This window comes from Typopeltis vanoorti, chromosome 12, assembly GCF_054136105.1.
Source record: "Typopeltis vanoorti isolate ZY-2024b chromosome 12, IOZ_Tvanoo_1.0, whole genome shotgun sequence".
Taxonomy (NCBI): domain Eukaryota; kingdom Metazoa; phylum Arthropoda; class Arachnida; order Uropygi; family Thelyphonidae; genus Typopeltis; species Typopeltis vanoorti.
In genome coordinates, this window is record NC_143560.1 from 108376858 (window position 1) to 108396349 (window position 19492).

The following is a 19492-nucleotide window of genomic DNA, read 5'->3' on the forward strand; positions in this document are numbered from 1 at the left end:
AGACAATATTTGGCAACGTTTGCAAATTGGTGCGAAATCACTTTCATCACTAGAAGAGATAGTCGGCGCATGAGATCTGTATGGTAAAGGCAATGATTCTTTACAAACAGAATTAGCTTCACCCTCCTGTGCTGATTTTTTTCTTCTGACAGTGTAATCAGTGATTAAACTTTGCGATGATGATTTTACTAATTTTTTATACAGCTCGCAATATCCAGACATACAGTTCTTCAGCTCACGTTGGAATTTAAAGGCTCGTTCAAAATTTGTGTCATTAACAAGAAAATGATTTTCCAATTTATTGAACAGTTCAAGACCCTGAAAGTTTATTTTTCACTAGGTTAGACTAATAAATTTAGTTTAATCCTTTATCCCAGTGAGAGCAAACAAAGTTTGCGCCTGAAAATATCTTCAGGACTGAATATAGTGTTGTGCTATCTTACCTGGGTAAGTAGTACAACACCAGGCAACTTGTAGCAAAGGTGGAGCAAGCCGTTGGTAACTTGCTCCACCTTTGCTATGAGTTGCCTGGTGTTGTACTACTTATCCAGGTAAGATAGCACAACACTATATTCAGTCCTGAAGATATTTTCAGGTGCAAACTTTGTTTGCTCTCACTGGGATAAAGGATTACACTAAATTTATTATAGTCTAACCTAGTGAAAAATAACCTTTCAACATCTTTCTCTAAATCCAGAGTAATTTAATAAAAAAAAAAGGTGGCAAACCTTTTGGCAACTCCTATAGGTAAAGATGACCTTGCTACTGCTTCTGCCTGGTATCTCCAATGCTGGGCCTGTCTCCCACTGAAGAGACCTCGATAAAGGTCGAAACTAGTCTGGGTAGTGGCCAATCCCTTAATGCATAACAGTATACATATCCACAAGGAGATGTGTTTTGCATTATGGGAGATACTGGGATAGGAGTGTTGGTATCTTGCTCCACCTTTGCTATGAGTTGCCTGGTGTTGTACTACTTACCCAGGTAAGATAGTACAATACTATATTCAGTCCTGAAGATATTTTCAGGCGCAAACTTTGTTTGCTCTCACTGGGATAAAGGATTAAACTAAATTTATTATAGTTCAAGACCTTCTCAAATTATATTTGCAATGAGGGGGACAGGTTTTTCTTCTGCTTCACTATCGTTTTCTGGATCTTCGACGATATCTAAAGTTAATCGATATCCAATAATATCATCGTCACTTAAGGCATTATCCACAAGCAATACGTCCACATCATGCTGGCTAAATGTATCAAACCTTCTCCACCAATTTCATGTGCTAAAGTAATGATTTCAGCTGATAATGTAGATGTTTGAATGGTTGCACTGTTTGCAACACATCCAGACCAAGCTGCTTTCCAGCAGGCATTTAAAGTTTGTGGTCTTATTTCAGCGATAGCAGATGCAACATGATTTAAACAGTACAGAATAGAATTTTTTTTTTTTTAAATGTCAGTTACTGTTAATGATTCATTTTCTAGTTTATCCAATATAAATTAAAAAGTGTGCTTAACATAATGTTTTGAAAGTAGCAATTATGCCTTGATCTAATGGCTGAATAATACTTGTTGTATTGGGTGGGAAAAAAACACTACCTGCACATTTGGATGTTCTAAATGCAGATGACTTGGTGCATTGTCAACGGTTAATAAAATTTTAAAATTGAGAGATTTTTGCTTCATATATGTTTCCACTTCTGGTACAAAGCAATTATTGAACCATCCAGTAAATACAGCAATTGTTATCCAGGCCTTTGTATTAGCCATCCAATGTACTGCACCTGTTTTAGATCTTTGCCTTTCAGAGCATGTGGTCTTAGAGATCGATTTACTAGGAGGGGTTTCAACATTCGATCCCCTGATGCATTGCTAAAAAAGTAACAACGTTACTCGATTTTTGCTTGCTTTAAACCCGCCTTTTTTTCCTCAGACTTTGCAATGTAAGTTCGACTAGGCATTTTCTTCCAAAACAATCCTGTTTCATCAGCATTAAACACTTGATCTGGACAATATCAATCATTTTCAATAATTTTGGCTAACTTCTCTTGAAAATTTTTGGCTGCTTCGACCTCACCTATAATCTTCATGTTATGAAGTGCATTCATTTTTAAAAACCCAGTTAGCCATCCTTTGCTAGCCGAAAATTCTTTATCAGCCTGGGAAGCAGAAGTAAATGGCTCCAATTGCTTCATCTGTTCATAAAACTGAAGAGCTTTTTATTTAATTAAATAACCACTTATAGGAATTCTCCTTTGAGTTAATTCTTCAATCCAAATTACGAGCGCTCGTTCCATTTTTTCTAATAAAACATCTCTTGAGTACGATGATAGTTTGGCACTTAGTTTTGCGCCAGAAATTACAGATTTTCTTATTGCAACTTCATTCTTTTTAATTGCTCTTATAGTAGATTCGTCTAAATTAAAATGCTTACCATATTATTATGATAACAAAATTTAGACTTATGATAATGAAAAGACAAACACTTAGTTACATACAAAATTAAACTTCACGTTATGCCAGAATGTGCCGCAACACATTGTTCATTATGTACAACGGGGGAAACCCTGAATTTGCATGAAATATGTACCGCATATAAAGAGACCTAAGTGTATTTGTCTTTTATTAGTGTATTTGATAAAGGTTTCACTGGCCTGACAGCTGTTTCAAGCTGGTTGGGTCTCTTCAGAGACCAGGCAGAAACCTTAAGAGAGCCTAAACTCTTGTTCAGTCCTAAGGAAATTGAAATGTCAGAGAAATGTAATTTTCGTATGAACTCTTGGTCAGTGCTTAAAAGTAATTACTAAAGGAAGAGCCATAGGGCTTCATTTCAGCAATGTAAAATTAATAGACAAAGTGGATACCCGATCCAATATTATTAAGGGGTAATGTTATAAAATTTAGTTTGCCTGGTAATCCATTTTAAAACATTAAAATTGCAAAAACCAATGACAAACACTTTATTCACTGAGAAAGATTTATTGAGTAGAACAAAAAAATCACTTGAAAGTAAAGCGTGTTAAATACATTTGAAAATTCTTAAGTACTTAGAACAAAATTCATCCACAAAGTTTGTCTTGAGCATTTCTGGAGTTGTGGGAGGTGGGTGGGATTTTATTGAAAAATGTCTGATGGAGAGGGCATTGGGTCATCTGAATCATCAAAATTTAATATACTTGAAGCAGTAGGAATTAGAATTTGATTGAATCTGTTGCTTTTTTTTGGGTGGGGGGGGTTCTGTAAGGACTGGATTGGCCTTGTCTTAAATATAAGCTGATGAAGATACCATGAATTCTATCCTCTTGCATGGTTGTGAGGCCTGGACTTTATTGAAGGAAGATGAGAGGGAACTCCTGTCTTTTGAAATGAAAACTTACAGAAGACTTTTGAGAATTTCCTGTACCACTCACGAAACCAATGAAAATGTCCGAATACTGATCGATTCAATAGACGGGAGAAGAAGGGAAAATATTCTGACAGTCATCAGAAGAAGACAGATGAAATGGTTCGGACATGTGGAGAGGGCTAATGGCATTCCAAAGCAAACACTAGAAGGAATCGTTCCGGGACCAACCTCGATTAAAATGGACTGATAACATCAAAAAATGGACAAATTCCTCCCTTTCTCAACTGACATCAAGAACAAGAGACCGATATGATTGGAGGAGGCTAACAAAGAATATCACCTACCAGTCATGAATGACCCAACGGTCCATTTAGGACTACGGGAGAGAAGAAGAAGAAGAAGATACTTTATTTTCATTGTAGATTACTTTGTAAAACATATGCATTCTTCACTGCTCCATGGACCTTACTGCATTCAAAATAGGGTAGTTTGTTGTAAAAAATTTTGAGTCATATCAACACTAAAGTGATAACTTTTTCTACTGTATGTTGGTCAATTATAATTTCTTTCTAACATTTATTGTTCAGTTTAAGAACTTTTACTTTATTCCTATTTATTTTCAGTCACAGAATGTAAGTTACCAAAACAAGAGCAGGACCTACCTTTACAAAACCCAAAATGCTGGGGGGGGGATTGTGGTAACTTCTTTAGTACTACGTTTCTACTGTATTTTCAGTAAGATCATTCCATTGCTGAGTTCTGTGAAAGAGTTTGCAATAATTTGGTCACATCTGCAGGAGAAATGTCTAGATTCATTCAAGCCATGATGTCACAGTTACGGGATTTGGGAAAAAAATTCTTCAAAACCTGACCAAATTTAGGACAACATTGCACTCGTTGGGAGGAACAGGAAATTGATATTAAGATAATAATGATAAATTTGGGAATGCAGCATTGTCTAAAACTGCTCTTTGGCACATAAAGTCGGAATTCATCTTCTCCAATTAACCCTGTTTTTGGCAACTAATTTTGCAGCTATCTTTTTTTTTTTTTTTTCCCCTTTAAGATAGTTTAGGCTTTTCCCTTCCCCATTTCTTTCTGGAATCTCAAAGCTACCCTTGGAATTTTATTCTCAGTACATGTTCAATCCATTTCCATCTCTGAATTTAACTATAGGTATTTTGCTCTGTCAGTTTATAAAATTCATCATATGTTATTGTTGGGGCCAAAATATTTTTAATATTTTATGGAAACCCTTTGTTTGGAAACTGTTTAATTTAGTTTCCTGTTTCCAGAATATTTGGATAATTTATATTTCTGAAAGCAATATTTGCTTTTGTGTTTGTGTTATATCCATGCCAGTTCCCCTTTAAGTATCAACATTAACTCCCAAGTAAGTAAAATTCTGAACTTTTTTTTTTCTGTATGTTGGTCGATTATAATTTCTTTCTGGCATTTATTGTTCAGTTTAAGAACCTTTATTTTATTCCTGTTTATTTTCAGTCACAAAATGTAAGTTATCAAGGTAGGACCTACCTTTACAAAACCATGTTGTCTACTATTGAGTGTCATATTCCTATTATTATTATATGGCACCTCCAGGGAGTCTTTGGACACCCCAGAGCATCGTTCAATGCTGTCGGGCCCCATTCCAACTACTAACCGTGCTCAAACTTGCTTAATGTTTTGCTGAGCCATTAGTAGCAGAGGCTCTACCAATTGATCAACCTTTGCTGGCAAAGGTTGGTCGCTGACTAAAGCTGGCAAAATTCCTATCTACTTGAATTCTACCTTGAACCAGCTATTCACTCTTGCAAAATGACTACTTAGTAACTCAACTATTTCTTCTGCCACTTTCCTATCATCTGCATGGATTAAAATTATCCTTCTGTAATCATTCTACCTCTTTCTTGCTATTTGGAGGGAAAACTTTAGGATTTCCTTTAGCTAATCATTTCTCATAATCTGATTTAGTCCTCCTCCTTACCATACTAGTCTTCACCCTTCTTGCCTGATCTTTGTATTGCTCATGAGCATGCTATCACCTTTTTCTTTATTGTTCTCTTTGTATCTTCTGCTTTATACTGCTACTCATCCATTTAACCCCTTTTTGATTTATCTTCCTGACCTTGGGTATGCAGTCTGATATTCTTTCCAGAACAAAACTACGTGGTCATTTATCCTGATCAGAGGCAGACTGGCTACTGTGATTATAGATACTTCTGCATAATTGGGTATGCAGCCTGATATTGTTTCTCCTCTCAAACAATCCCTGACCACTTCCTTTGCAATACCAACATTCTTTCCATGTCCTTTCTTATTCCATACTACAATCCCAAGTTGTCTCGCAAGTTTTTTGTAATTCCTGGCTTTTTTTAGTTCCACATAAATCATTTTTTGACTGAGAATTCCACATGTTGTCATACTATCCATAACCACAGTAGCAGACTGGCTACTGTGGTTATGGATACTTCTGATGCTATTAACAGATCCACAGTGCTGGATCTGTTAACAGCATAACAAACTGCTGGTCCCCTGTATCACATACTGTTTCAGGTAACTATCCATTTGTAACTGTGTAAATTTCATTTCCATCTTGCCATGCGTCTTTTCTGCCTCCCAATTATGTCCCTGTAGTGAAGTTCCCCATACTAATTGCTCATTGTGCTAATTAGCCAATGCATGGCATCCAAATCTTTCTGTGCACCTGGTCTATAGTAGCCATGAACATATTTCATCCTGTTGGCCTTTATCTTGTACCAGATAGCTGCATTAATTCAAACAGCCAAAGTTTTCTACCTTGGGAATCAGTCCATTACTGATCAGTTTCATACAACAGGTGGCAGGCTTTTTCTTTCCATGAAACAGACAAACCGCACAATACATGCAATAAAATGGCCATTCCAAAAACAGCATAACCCATCATGTTTTCTTATCACCTTTAAATACATTGGTCCTGGTGTCCTTCACTTCCATTAGATGTTTTGTTCTTAAATTGTGCCCACTGTCAAATTTGACAATTTCACCTTGGTAGCCAGCTCACTCATTTTGTTTTCCTGACTCTTGTTGACTCAAAATATCATGCTTTACTTTTAAAGTGACAGTTTTACTTCACTTTGTTGTATCCTGTACATCACATTTCTTCTTCTCAGGTAAGGTAAGGTATTTTAAAACGGTGAAAGAAATTCCAAAATTTGAAGGCAAATGAAAAATGTCAAAAAACGAGAACTGTTATGAATATTCCTTCGCTATGAAAGAGATGTTTACTCTAGGTATCATACCTAGAGTAAACTTTTTTGTTCATACTTATTTACTGTAGTTGACTTTATAATAAACTGGACCACAGAAAATAGTTTGCTGTAGTGAATTATTTATTTATTTATTCATTTTTTAGCATTATACTTGGAGCTTTTGGTTGGGATTTTTCCATAGTTTGTTATAACATATGCTATTGAATGTTTTTTCACTTAGTTATACTATAAATTAAAGATGCCTTTATCCAAGTGTAAGCAAACAAAGTTTGCACATGAAGTCACTTCACGACTGGGCTTACTCGTATATAGAGGCTAATGACTTCACTTCAGTTGCCTTAGTATCCCATTATGCAATGCCCACATCCATATGAACATATATAATGCTATGCATTATAGGAAGGACCACTACTGAGACTCGTTTGGACTTTTATTGAGGTCTCATCAGTGGAAGTTAAGACCCAGAAGTCATACTAAGGTTGAAGTAATGCAGAAGTAATAGTTCTATATACAAATAGCCAAAAGGACACCTATTACTAAAATGCTATGGATTAGAGATAGTTGTTGAAAGTCGTGAAGTCACATCACGTGCAAACTTTGTTTGCTTACACTTGGATATAGGATGAAATCAAGAATATAATTTCTTGGCATCTTTAATTTATAGAATAACCAAGCGAAGAAACTTTCAACAGCTATCTCTAATCCAGAGTATTTTTAGTAATAAGGTGTGACACCTTTTAGCTACTTGTATATAGAAAGATGAATTTTGCATTACTTCAACCTTGGTATCACTTCTGAGTCTGGCTCCCACTGATGAGACCTCAATAAAGGTTGAAACTGGTCTCGGTAGTGGCTCTTCCTATAATGCATAGCATTATATCCATAAGGATATGTGTGTTGCATTATGGGATACTAAGGCAACTGATGTGAAGTCATTAGCCTCTATATACAAGTAGCACAGTCATGCAGTGACTTCTGCACGACTTTGTTTGCTTTGCCATGCAGACAAAGTTTGCACGACACATGCAAACTTTGTTTACTTACAGTTGGATAAAGGATGAAACCAAGAATATAATTTCTTGGCATCTTTAGAGAGGTGGATCTTAAGTAGAGCTATTTTAAGTTGAGTGACTCATATACCTAAAGCCTTATGCAAAACCTGAACAGGAAACATCAGATAAATTTAATCTGTTTAGATGAAATTGTTTTCATGTCTTTTACTATCAACTGGAAAACTGAGATGAGAAATTACTTTATCTATTCATTTCATTTTTTTGAAAAGATTAAAAAAGACTGTCCTTCATTTTGACATGTAATCATCATCTTCATTGCCTGTGAGGCCAATGTCCAGTGTTGTCTGATACTGTTTCATCATTCTTTGCCATTTCTCTCTGTTATCCATTCTTCAGATATGTAAAAAAAATTTTAGTTTACTTTACAATGCAATTCTTCACTTGTTACCTTTTGCAACTATCCAGTTCATAGAATCTTTCCGTAACGTGTTCTTTCAAAAGCCAATATTTGTCTCACAGAGTCTTTGACCATTAACACCCATATCTCATAACCATAGCAAGCACTTGTGAATATGCATGTTTCTAGTAGTCTCAGCTTTATGGGTAGGCTCACTGATTTGCTTTTCCATATCTTGTCCATTGCATGTAAGTTTACTTTTGCTTTTGTTATCCAAGATCTTATCTCTGAATGGTGTGTCATGGCTTCCTAGATATATGAAGTTTCTAACCTCTTCCAGCTCTTGCCTGTTGACCTTTATTTGTTTTTTCATCCTCTTCTCTTCAAATATCATTGATTTTGTTTAATCAATTTTCATTATCAGCCCATATCTCTTTCCTTCTTCACTTAACTTAAGCATTGTTCTTTCTGGTTCCTCTTCATCTTTTTCAATAATGACTACATCATCTGCAAATTATAAATTGTTTATTTTCATGCCTTGAATTGAAATTCCTCTTATGACATCCATTGTTCTTTCCCAAAGCATGATAAAGATGCTTGGGGATATTGAGTCTACTTGTCTCATGTCTCTTGTTGTCTGGGACCATTTTCCTATTTCTCCACAGTTTCTCAGCATCCTCTGCATCGTCATTGATCATTTGCAAGAGACACTTGAGGTTCCTGTCCACTCCATAAGATTTAGGTACAGCCAATGCCACTTTCTGATCCTCTTGAATGCTTTCTGAAAGTCAACATAAAGGGATAAACATTTCTAATTTTGCATGAGCTTTCTTCACAATTAATTTATCATTAATATTTGGTGCACAGTACTTCTGTCTCTTCTAAATCTTGCTTGTTCATCTTCCAAATTTTCTTCTATTAGTTTCCTTGTTCTTTCTGTTATTATCATGAGTACTGAAGTACTGTAGCTTTTTATGACATGTATCTTTAAAAAAAAAAAAAAAATGGATATGATAAGTAACTAATGTATGTATGTTTGTAACAATTTGTGTATTTGCCACTATACAATACAGCATATTATATATTGATCTTGAACTGTTATGAATATAAAAGGTGCCTAAATTAATTTGAAATTGAAACATTGAGGCATTCATACTATTTGCATATATATTTAAAGAATCAGTAACTTGTTATAATTAAAACATATTGATACTGTATATTCAAATAAATTTATATTTTGCTTAGTTTTTACCACTTACATACCTGCTAATTCTCACAATTTAGGCAGGTGACCACCAATTTTTGACTGATTCTTCCACTCACCTGGTTAGTATAATTTTCCTCTGCTTTTTCAAGTTTTTTTTTTATAAATGAAATTACAGCCAAATTAAATTTTCAGCAGAACTTCTATACGTTCTACTGGAAATTTAAATACATGAAGTACTTCACATGACATAGGTTCACAATGACACACCACATCATTGCTCCATCAACCATCTGCCAATGTGGTGGAGTAAGTAAAACTTTGTTTCGTGTATTTGATATGGCTGAATGTTTTTCTTTCGACTATCTAAATCCAATCCACATGTTAATTAGAACTAAACAGAAGTAATTTCAGTATGCTACTATTACTACCACCCCTGCTATAGTTTTTCAAAATAAATTAATGGGGGATTACTATATCAAGTTCAATAGCACATGCATCATTTAGTTTTGAAAGGGAGAGTTAATATCGGGAAGGGATGATTTGAGAAATACTTATTTGATTTTTTAATATTTATTTTTATTAATGTAATTGCTCAATGATAAGATTTATTTCAAATTTTTGATATTTATTATAATTCTAAAATGTACAGTATCACTCAAAAATATTTTGACAAAATAATATTTAACCCTGGATCCTTCTGACTAGTTGTAAACAATGAACTTGTCAGTTTAGTAGTTTGATTGAAAGCATACACAGTGCAGATAGATTAGTACTGAAACTTATTATGTTTACATATTTTTTAATGAGTTTTTGCTATTTGAGTTCATAAATATTTTAATAAATTATTAACACATTTTATGTATGAAAATGTTTTTAATATATATATATATATATATATATATAATATTAGTTACTATAAGTTTAAGAATATTAGTTATTAATAAGACATGCTGAAGACCAAAGAATACTCCAGAGACTTGAAATAAGCCATAATCCATGCTTTGCAAGATGGATGCATGCAAGCAAATGTTGCATGTGATTTGACAACTTGTAAATGTTCAAATTGACTTTATAAGGCCAGATGAGATGTAAGCAATAAAATTAGATAAAGGCATCCATGAAAAACAATGACTAGAAAAGAAAAACTTATTAAAAGGCTATCTACCTGAGCAAGATTCTTAAAAGCCTGTTACAGCTATTAACAAAAAATTATGTGAAAATATGAACTAAATATACATGTTTTTGACCATAAAACTATGTTTGAAAGAACAAGGTTTATTAGGTTATTGACCTAGTTAGAAGCCATTATTTCTGTAAAGAATAGAAAGGCCTGATTAAACTTGGCTACGACTCATTGTAACTGGATAGCAACCAAATGGTCTAAGATCTTAGTAGTAAATTAAAGATGCCAAGAAATTATATTCTTGGTTTCATCCTTTATTCAAGTGTAAGCAAACAAAGTTTGCATGTGAAGTATCTTCAAATTGTATAAATGTGCAACTTGTATACACAGACAAATGACCACATCAATTGCCTTAGTATCCCATAATGCAAAGCACACATCCTATAATAGGTGTGTATAAAAAAACTTTCCACACCTATCTCTGATCCAGAATAATTTAATAAGGTGATACCTTTTCACTACTTGTTTATGGGAAATATATGACTTGTGCATGTTACTTCAGCCTTGGTATTCCTAAAAGCAAGCTACCAGGGGAGTAGAGAGGTTGGGTTTTGGTTCTGCTCTGTGGCTGGGTTTTACCTGTCACTGAGTGGAGCCACCACTGAGTTTCCTGTCCAGGAGTGATGAGTTTACTAGTGATCCTTTAGAGTCACCTCAGTGAGTCTTAAAGTGATAGCTTATAGATTACTCAGAGTTTTTGGAGAGATATTCACTTTAACACACCACAATCAAGGTTGAAACTCATTTGGGCAGTCACCCTTCCCATAATGTGCATAGCATTATACACACCCATTAGGATATGTGTTTTGCATTTTGGGATACTAAGGCAATTTATGTGACATCATTAGCCTCTATATACAAGTAGCACAGTTGTGAAGATACTTCACAAACTTCATTAGTTTATACTTGGATAAAGAATTAAACCAAGATTATATTTTCTTGGTATCTTTAATTTATAGCATAACCAAGGGGGGGGGGGGACTTTAAACATCTTATTTAGCAACAAAAGCAAATTTCATCTAATGGGATTAAGTATGTTAGATGTCCTAAAAATCAAAAGAACAATTCCAGATTCAAGTTCCTGTGGTAAAGTAGAGAGGAGGAAATGTCACAGTATGGGGGATTCTTTTCTTGTAAAGGGTAGGCCCATCAGACTGTATCAAAGTCACCATGGAACTTTTGTTTATCGTGAAATTTTAAATAAGAAAATGCTACCTTTGGTGAAAGAAATGTGCAGAAAGACCAGATTTTTTAGCAATATAATGACCTGAAACACCAGTCAAGTTACATCCAGGATTCAAAGTTCTGACCTCAGTCCTATAGCACACTTGTGGGAAGAGCTAGACAGATATGTGAGACATTATAAATTCTTGAATAAGTACCAGCTAGTTAGGAGAATATTGACATTCTAGAAGATATTTGATTAAAAAAAAAAAGTGTTTTGTTTTGCTTAAATAATATGTTATTATGGTAATTCATGTTTGTAAAAATACTTTTGACCACTTTTCAAAGTTAATAATGCATTAATACAAAAATAAACATTGAAAATTATTGTTTGTTATTATTTTGAATAAAAAAGAAAATTTTTCTGTTTTCATTGATGTGTATAAAATTTGTATAAGATATTACAATAAATAAAGTTATGTACAAAAGTCTGTCAAAATAATTTTGAGTGCTACTATTAATATAGGTAAGTTTTTTTAGATAACTGAAAAAAAAAATTCATAATAATCCTTGAAGAGGTGATTACTTGCCTGATCCTCCCTGGGTCAAGTAGCACTGAGCAACAAACTGAAAATTTTTATTTTTCCTTGAAAAAGTAGCTGAGTCTGATTAATTTGCATGTACCGAAATCAAATATGAGTTTAAAATTACCCTGTCACTCTGCAGTTTTTGGGATCAAAATTATATGTTGATATGCTAACTGCATTTCATATGAAAAAACTATTGACATATGCTGGTTTACTTAAGTTTAAAATGTTTTCTGCTCATAGTTGGTATCAGTAGTTACTTTAAGAACCAAAAAAGTCAGCAAGTGTACTAGAAGTTGTTCCATATAAAATATGTCTTGCTAGTCATTGCAGTGTTCATCATTGACAGTATCAAAGTTAGGAGAAAAACCAATTGACCTGTTGCATCTCATTGTCTTGTATGCCTATAACAGGAAGTCTTCTACATGATCTCTGTAATTGTCACGTTTAACAGAATTAAAGTCTATTGTGTTGCTTTTTCAGTTTTATTTATGATATCACTGTCCTTCATAAAAGTATACACTGTTGTGGCCAATAAAAATGCTTTCTATCAATATTTGTCCTTTAAATGCTGGAAGCTATCATTAAAGTCTTTAAGAAATTTCTCATCAAATGGAGTTTAGCAGTGGTAAGAAAACATTTTGTAGTAGGAAGTTAGTAATAATGTACATTTTTCATGTAGTACTATCATATCCTGTACACTCCTTGAGGGCACATGTCAGGAATATGATAATGCTTTCTTGGCACTGAATTGAACTAGCTAATTTGTGACCTCATAATGATGGTCCTTATTTGTGCTTATCCCACTTACATAACTAGCAACAATCTTTCAAGATATCTGGTATCACTTGGAGGTCACGGCAAATGTTCTGCCCATATGTGCTAATGTATTTAAGAAGCAAAACAATTTCATGTGGAAGTATTTATTTCTGATATGTAAAAATATGGCCTACACACTAAGTTTTGATGCATCTATAAACAAACAGCATCGGACTCATGTTTTCCTCCAGCATTTCTATTAATGTCGTTGCAAAACACATGTACATCACTAGCAGGAGAAGAAAAAAACAACAACTTATGCTTTTGAAACAAAGTAATCTATACGTTCTTCTCAAGGAAGTTTCTACCTTGCAGTCTTCAACCCCAAGATTTCAACTTATGTTCTGGTAAGATTCAGCTTTGCTTGGGTTATGAAATGTTTCTCATATAAATTGTCAGCTAAAAACCTGCATACGGTTCACAAGAATAAGATGCTGCTTCCAAGTCTGTTAGTAGAATTATCAGATCTGCAGTCTGTATCAGGTGGTTCATGAACAAAAATCAGTGTGTAGTTATGAATATTGGTCTTGTGGCTGATGCTTGGTTTGAATATTTTATTGTTTCAACTTTGTAAATATATGGTAAATAGATGTAACAGTCACTTGTATAGTTGCTAAACTCTCTCCACTCTAATACCAAATGGCATTGACAAGAGTATCCTTTAACTGTGCTTTTAAAATATTGTATATACCTGTAACATATGTTGGAAACTTAGGTTCAGTCCTGATTTCCTTCTTCGTTCTCACAAAACAGGCAAATTGAACGCAAGAATACAATTAACAGACGTAACACATTGGCCGATCAGCCTTAGTTGCCTCATTCATAATCCTTGACAGATAATCCCTATTTCCCACTTCATGTCCAAAGTACAATTCCTACACTTTCATCAGAGAAGTGGATACTTGTCATTTAGAATTTAATGTTAATCACTCAGATAGTGATCAGAATTGATTTAAAATTGCTACTGTGTGTTGACAAAATGGACAACCAAATCAAAACACAATATAAAATCACTTTAAATGCAGTATGAAAGATCATGTGAGCATTGTATATTCCTAGAAAGAATGGTAGAGTTCTCGTACCAACTAAACAGAAGCTTTCTTGTACTGTACACCTGCTGGCTTATCTGAACAGATTGCAAGGTTCTTAAGGAAATGACAACTTGCAGCCGCATTCAGGCTCATCAACTAATTATTTGATTTCTTGCCTTCAGCTGAGACTTGCTCATTTATCTCTCACGGTGTAAGGTAAATTCTAGTCAGAATTTTATGGGCTGATGTGAAATTGTTACACAGAATCAATTAAACATCTGTGAGATCATTCAAAGAGTTCAGAAATATTTTTACATAATAAAAAGAGCTGGAATGATGCTTTGTATTGTCGAAAACAGTTTTTTTTACATGCGAAATTGTTATATTAGATTATTTATGTCTAACATCAATCAAGGACTTTAATAGTTTGTGTTACAACATATAGCACTTACCCTGGTATGGGCAGATGACTTGTAATGCACAATTTATAATCATTTCAATTTATATCTTATATAACATCTGACCTTCTTGGGCTGGTTGTGAGATAATTGGATTGCTGGTTTCAATGTTCAGATATAATTGAATATTGAAATTAAATAATTGACATGAAAACTATTGATTTCAGGATTTTTCTAATGTCAAGTAGAAGTTTAATATACAGATAACTGAAAGTCAGATGCTATGTAACGTGCTGTAATTTTTTCCACTTGTTTATATGTACACAAGATCAGATGGGCCTGTTTTAATTAGTTGATCATTCTACTGTGTGTTGAAGTATTCCACTATTCATTTCACGCAGAAGTGGGTTCTACCACTTTTTTTTCTTTTTTGCATAGAATTTTCTTAACTGGGAGGAAAGGCTGCCTTCCACAAGTAGAATACAAATATTAAGATGTTCATGAAGATATGAAGCCCAAGTAATATGAGAATATTATTCATGTGAAATTTCCACTTCAGTCATGTGGATTTTACTTAGCTCATGCTTATGTTGGTACATGTGATTTTCATATAATACTGTATATTGTTTATATGAAATAAAACAAAACAATGGCCTATAACTTTCATGTTCCCCTCCCCCCTTTTTTTTTATAAAGTTTTGTCACACCTCAACATCAAAAGAAAGTATAGAAACTAATTATTTAACATATCTTTACTCTGCTTTATTTTGAATGTTTATCCTGTTTAAAGATTTGCAAACTAATCTTTGGCATTAATTTAGTTTATTTTTTCTCCCCATTCTTAAGGACGCAAGAGGAGGTGGTTTCCAATTGATGAAGCTCTGGATCTCTTGGCTGTACATAAGCCTGTACAATGCAACTACCTAAAACTGCTTATAAAAAATGACAAGGTACCATGAAGGCTGATATATCCTATCATCTAGGTAGAAGATACCAGTAACACACATATATACACATACAACTAATATATTTCTTTGTGAACTGTAAATATAGGACATTACTTCCAGCTACCATACTTGTATGGTGTAGCAAGAGTATGTCTCTCCTTCTCTCTATCCAAACATGGCAAATTCTGCAAATGCTTTTTGACTTGCATCATATTAATATTGTTATCATGCTTCAATTATTCTCATCTCTCTCTCTTTCTCATTCATCCCCATGCATGTGAGCATATGCATACACACACACATTATAATCTTGTAAGCTTATTCTTGGATCCAATAGTGTTTCTATGAAATAATAAAAAAATGCAACCATTCTCTCTCTAATAGATATACTTTAAGCAGTATATATATTTGGGATAATTTGAAAACTGGAAAATCATATTTTAATAATTTGTTTTATCAAAGAACTGATATGTTAAGTACTGTCAATATAAATCCTTTGCTGAAGTTGCAACATGAAATATTAGATATTTTCCAATAAATGATTTAAAAAAAAAAAAAAATCGTGTTGTCAAACTTTTATAGTTATTCATGATAATGTTATACGGTATGTTCTAAAACACTGATTTTATAGACTTACAGAATACTATGAAACAGTAGTTTCATAGTAACAATAAAACCAATAGGTCAAATAAAAACTACTTTATGTGAATAATACTGCATAACATTATTTGATACTGCTATGTCTCTTAAATTTGTGTGTATCAAATTTTAAAAAAATATATTTTGTCTTTGATAATCTTAATATAAATATACAATCTATTGTAATAATTCTTTCTAAATCAGGCACTGATTTTTTCAGCAATGTGATATGATATAAACATTTGCAAATAATTGATTTAATTTTCATGCATGAATACCATGCATTTTTTGTGATGTGTGTGCATGCCTGCACACTGTATATGCATATATCTGCTTTTTTTTTTTTTCATTTGTGCAAATTTAAGATTATTACGTCCATAGCATATAAACAGAGATACCTGTTGTAGCAAATGTGACATGTATGATGTTATGTAAATATATACTTTATAGTAAAGTAACTGGAAATCATTTGGATGATTTGAAGTGCTGTGTAAGAAACAGTACATTTACGTAGATTTTTTTAAGTTAAAATCAAGGTGTGCATTTCTGCTGTAGAAAACTAAAGTACATAGTAAAAAAAAAACAAAAAAAAAAAAACATATTCTGTGTTCTTTCTTGCAGAGGACCTGTGAATACCCCATTTTAGCAGAATTTATTATTTCAGTGATAGTTTGTGACTGCTAAATAATTAGTATTTAATTTCTTTTCAATGTTACTGAATGCAAATTTAACATAGTAATTACTTATTTACAGCAGCTCTAGGAACAGCTCAGAAACAGAATCAGTAAAAATTTCATTTATTCATTTTAGTAATAATTTAATTAAATAATTGCATAATTTTCAAATTTATAGTATATAGCAGTACAGATTTAGGGATTTCACTGTATAATTAGCAACTATTGATGGAGTTAGGTGCATGACTATATAATGGTATATTCCTGTAATGAAAATGTGTATAGCACACACATTCTATGTATTCATTCATATAAGGAAAAATCCAGGTATTAATTAATTTTGGTGTGGGTAAACTTTTTTAAATTAGAGAAATGCAGTGAAAAATTTTATAGTTTATTTCACTCATTTGAGTATGATGTGTTACTATAAAATGTTTGCTTTCTATATCCTTCCACTTTTATGTAAAAATAATTAGCAGTATATAAGTTGAAATTCAAACAAACTTTGCAGGATTAATTTTATTACATGTCTTTTATCTTACCTCATAAAGAAACAAATGGAGACTGTCTTTTCTGTATAACTTTTTTGTGATGTGATGTGCACTGGGGTTGCCGATTAACCTCAAGTGACATTACATAAAAATCATAAGTTAAATGGTATTGGTTATACAAAGGTAATTAAAGAATTTCCTTCAAGCATTTTGAAATTACTTTATCAAATTGGAGTTACATCATTATGTCACTCAACTTGTGCACACTTTTCTATTTAAAAAGCTTCAGTGTTTTCTTTGTACAAAACATTCTCTTATTTATTACAGACTGTAAGAATTATGTGCAGGAAAAGTTGAATTTTTATTTTATTTTTTTTGTTAGTGTAGAGGAAATCATAGCTAAAGTATATTAATAGCCTGAACAAAATTTATACGTGTTTAATATATTTTTAAACAAGTTATTTTCAGTTTCTCTGGAAACGTTTTTGCATTTCTATTTCGGTGAACAAGTCATCACCATTATCGCAGTAGGTCATTTGTAAATGATTTAAACAGTACATTCTTATTACAAAACATGCAGTACCATATGCAAAACTACAACTGGTATCTTATTTCTAGAAAAATCACTGATTCTGGAAACTATATGCAAATAACTGTCACTCCTTATATCTATAGTTTGATCTTTGCATTTATTTCAGAAGAATATTAATTCTATGTCTGACCACCACATGGCAGTTAAGAGATGTCCATTGCTTCTTGATTCATCAAAAAGGAAAAAGTAATACTATTTATTTATTTAAGATAGAACGTGAACAGTGAATTAATTTGAAAAAGTAAGAGCCCAGTGATGTTATACACAAAACAACACAATGATATAACTGAGAAAATATTGCAAATTTAATTATTCATTAACTATTAAAAAAAAATATTGATGTGTGATTAAAATAAGACTTTCTCATATCTTAGAGAGAGTCAGTTATGCCTCAGTGCTTTCTTTAAACAAATGTTCAAATTTACAGTGAGACAGATGAAATAAGTATGTTTCAGACCATAGATATTGTGGTCTGTATCTATTTCATGCTGTGCTTAGCCAGATTTCCTATTGTTAATGTAAGATTACTGTTCTTGTATTCTCTTTTCTACTCAGCATCCAGTTTGTCTGAAGTAATAATGATGACAGTCACAAGGAACTTGGTAGACACCAGGAAGAGCCAGAGAGAGAGAGCATTTATTTTTGAAAGATGGAAACTGTGATGATAATTTGTTGATAGGAAGAAAAGTAGCTACTAAACTGTAATTTTTAAGAATTCTAGAAATAGATTGAGATGCCAGAAATGTATGGGATTGGAACTCGACATACTGTTTCCTTATTTGAGCTAGGATTATAGGAATTAAAAAGTTGTTGTGTGGTTCTTTCTGAGAAGCCATTGAGTTTCATATATCTTTTGATGTTTAAGATAAATGGTGTCCTCTAGCTCTCTCTGGTGTCTGGACAAACTTAACACTCGGTAGAAAAGAGAATACAAGGACACCAGTCTTATATTAGCAACAGTAAATCTGGCTTCACACAACACAGAAAAGTCTTGTTCTAATTACAAATCAATTTTTTAAAAATATCTAATGAATAATTAATATTGCAGTATTCTATCAGTTATACCATTGCATTGTTTTATGTATAGCATCTCTTTTTCAAATCAATCCATTATTCGTGTTATAACTTTTAATTAACTATTGTTGCCACTGATGATGGCCTTAAATGAATAAATAGTATTCCTTGTGTTTTTCGTGTTAATTTAAAGAAACTTCTCATGGCTGAAGCATCTCTTAAACAACAATCAAAAAGGAAAATTTTAATTTTTAACGTATTACAACAGTGCTCCATAAGTTCTTGATTAACTATTGAAAACAACAACAAAAAAGACCTAGTATGTACTTATTTCTTAAATTAGGCTAAGATTAATTTGGAATTACACAACTACACCTGATTCCTTGGAACTTTAATAGTGCTTATTCCCATTCACTCTGCTGAGACCAAGACATGTGGAAGTAAACAAATGCCATTTCACTTATTCTTGTGTTGTTAGCAATTCTTTTGCTCTCTCTCCCTGAATGATGCTCATGTTACAGTGAGCAAAATATATAGGAGTTTTTAATAAATTCTAATTTTCTTTACATGTGTTAAACTATTTTTTCAAAGTATTAATATGTCTACCATTGGGATTCCAGGTCCGATAACCTTTGGCATAGGATATCAGACCTGACAAATGCATAAGTCTGACACTTCTTATGAAAGGTATTAAGGAAGTTGAGATGTTGCAGATGATGGCACTTGTGGTTCAGTAATGA

General features: G+C 32.9%; 1 protein-coding gene across 1 annotated transcript in view; it reads left to right on the plus strand.

Annotated features, from left to right (window-relative positions):
* Positions 1 to 17354, plus strand: part of Aps (diphosphoinositol polyphosphate phosphohydrolase 1 Aps) — a 97260-nt gene extending 79906 nt beyond the window's left edge. The window contains exon 4 of the mRNA XM_090402244.1: positions 15242 to 17354. Coding sequence (XP_090258370.1) covers positions 15242 to 15354 — 113 coding nt within the window. The 3' untranslated portion in view covers positions 15355 to 17354. The remainder of the gene's footprint in view (positions 1 to 15241) is intronic.
* Positions 17355 to 19492: the final 2138 nt, after the last annotated feature.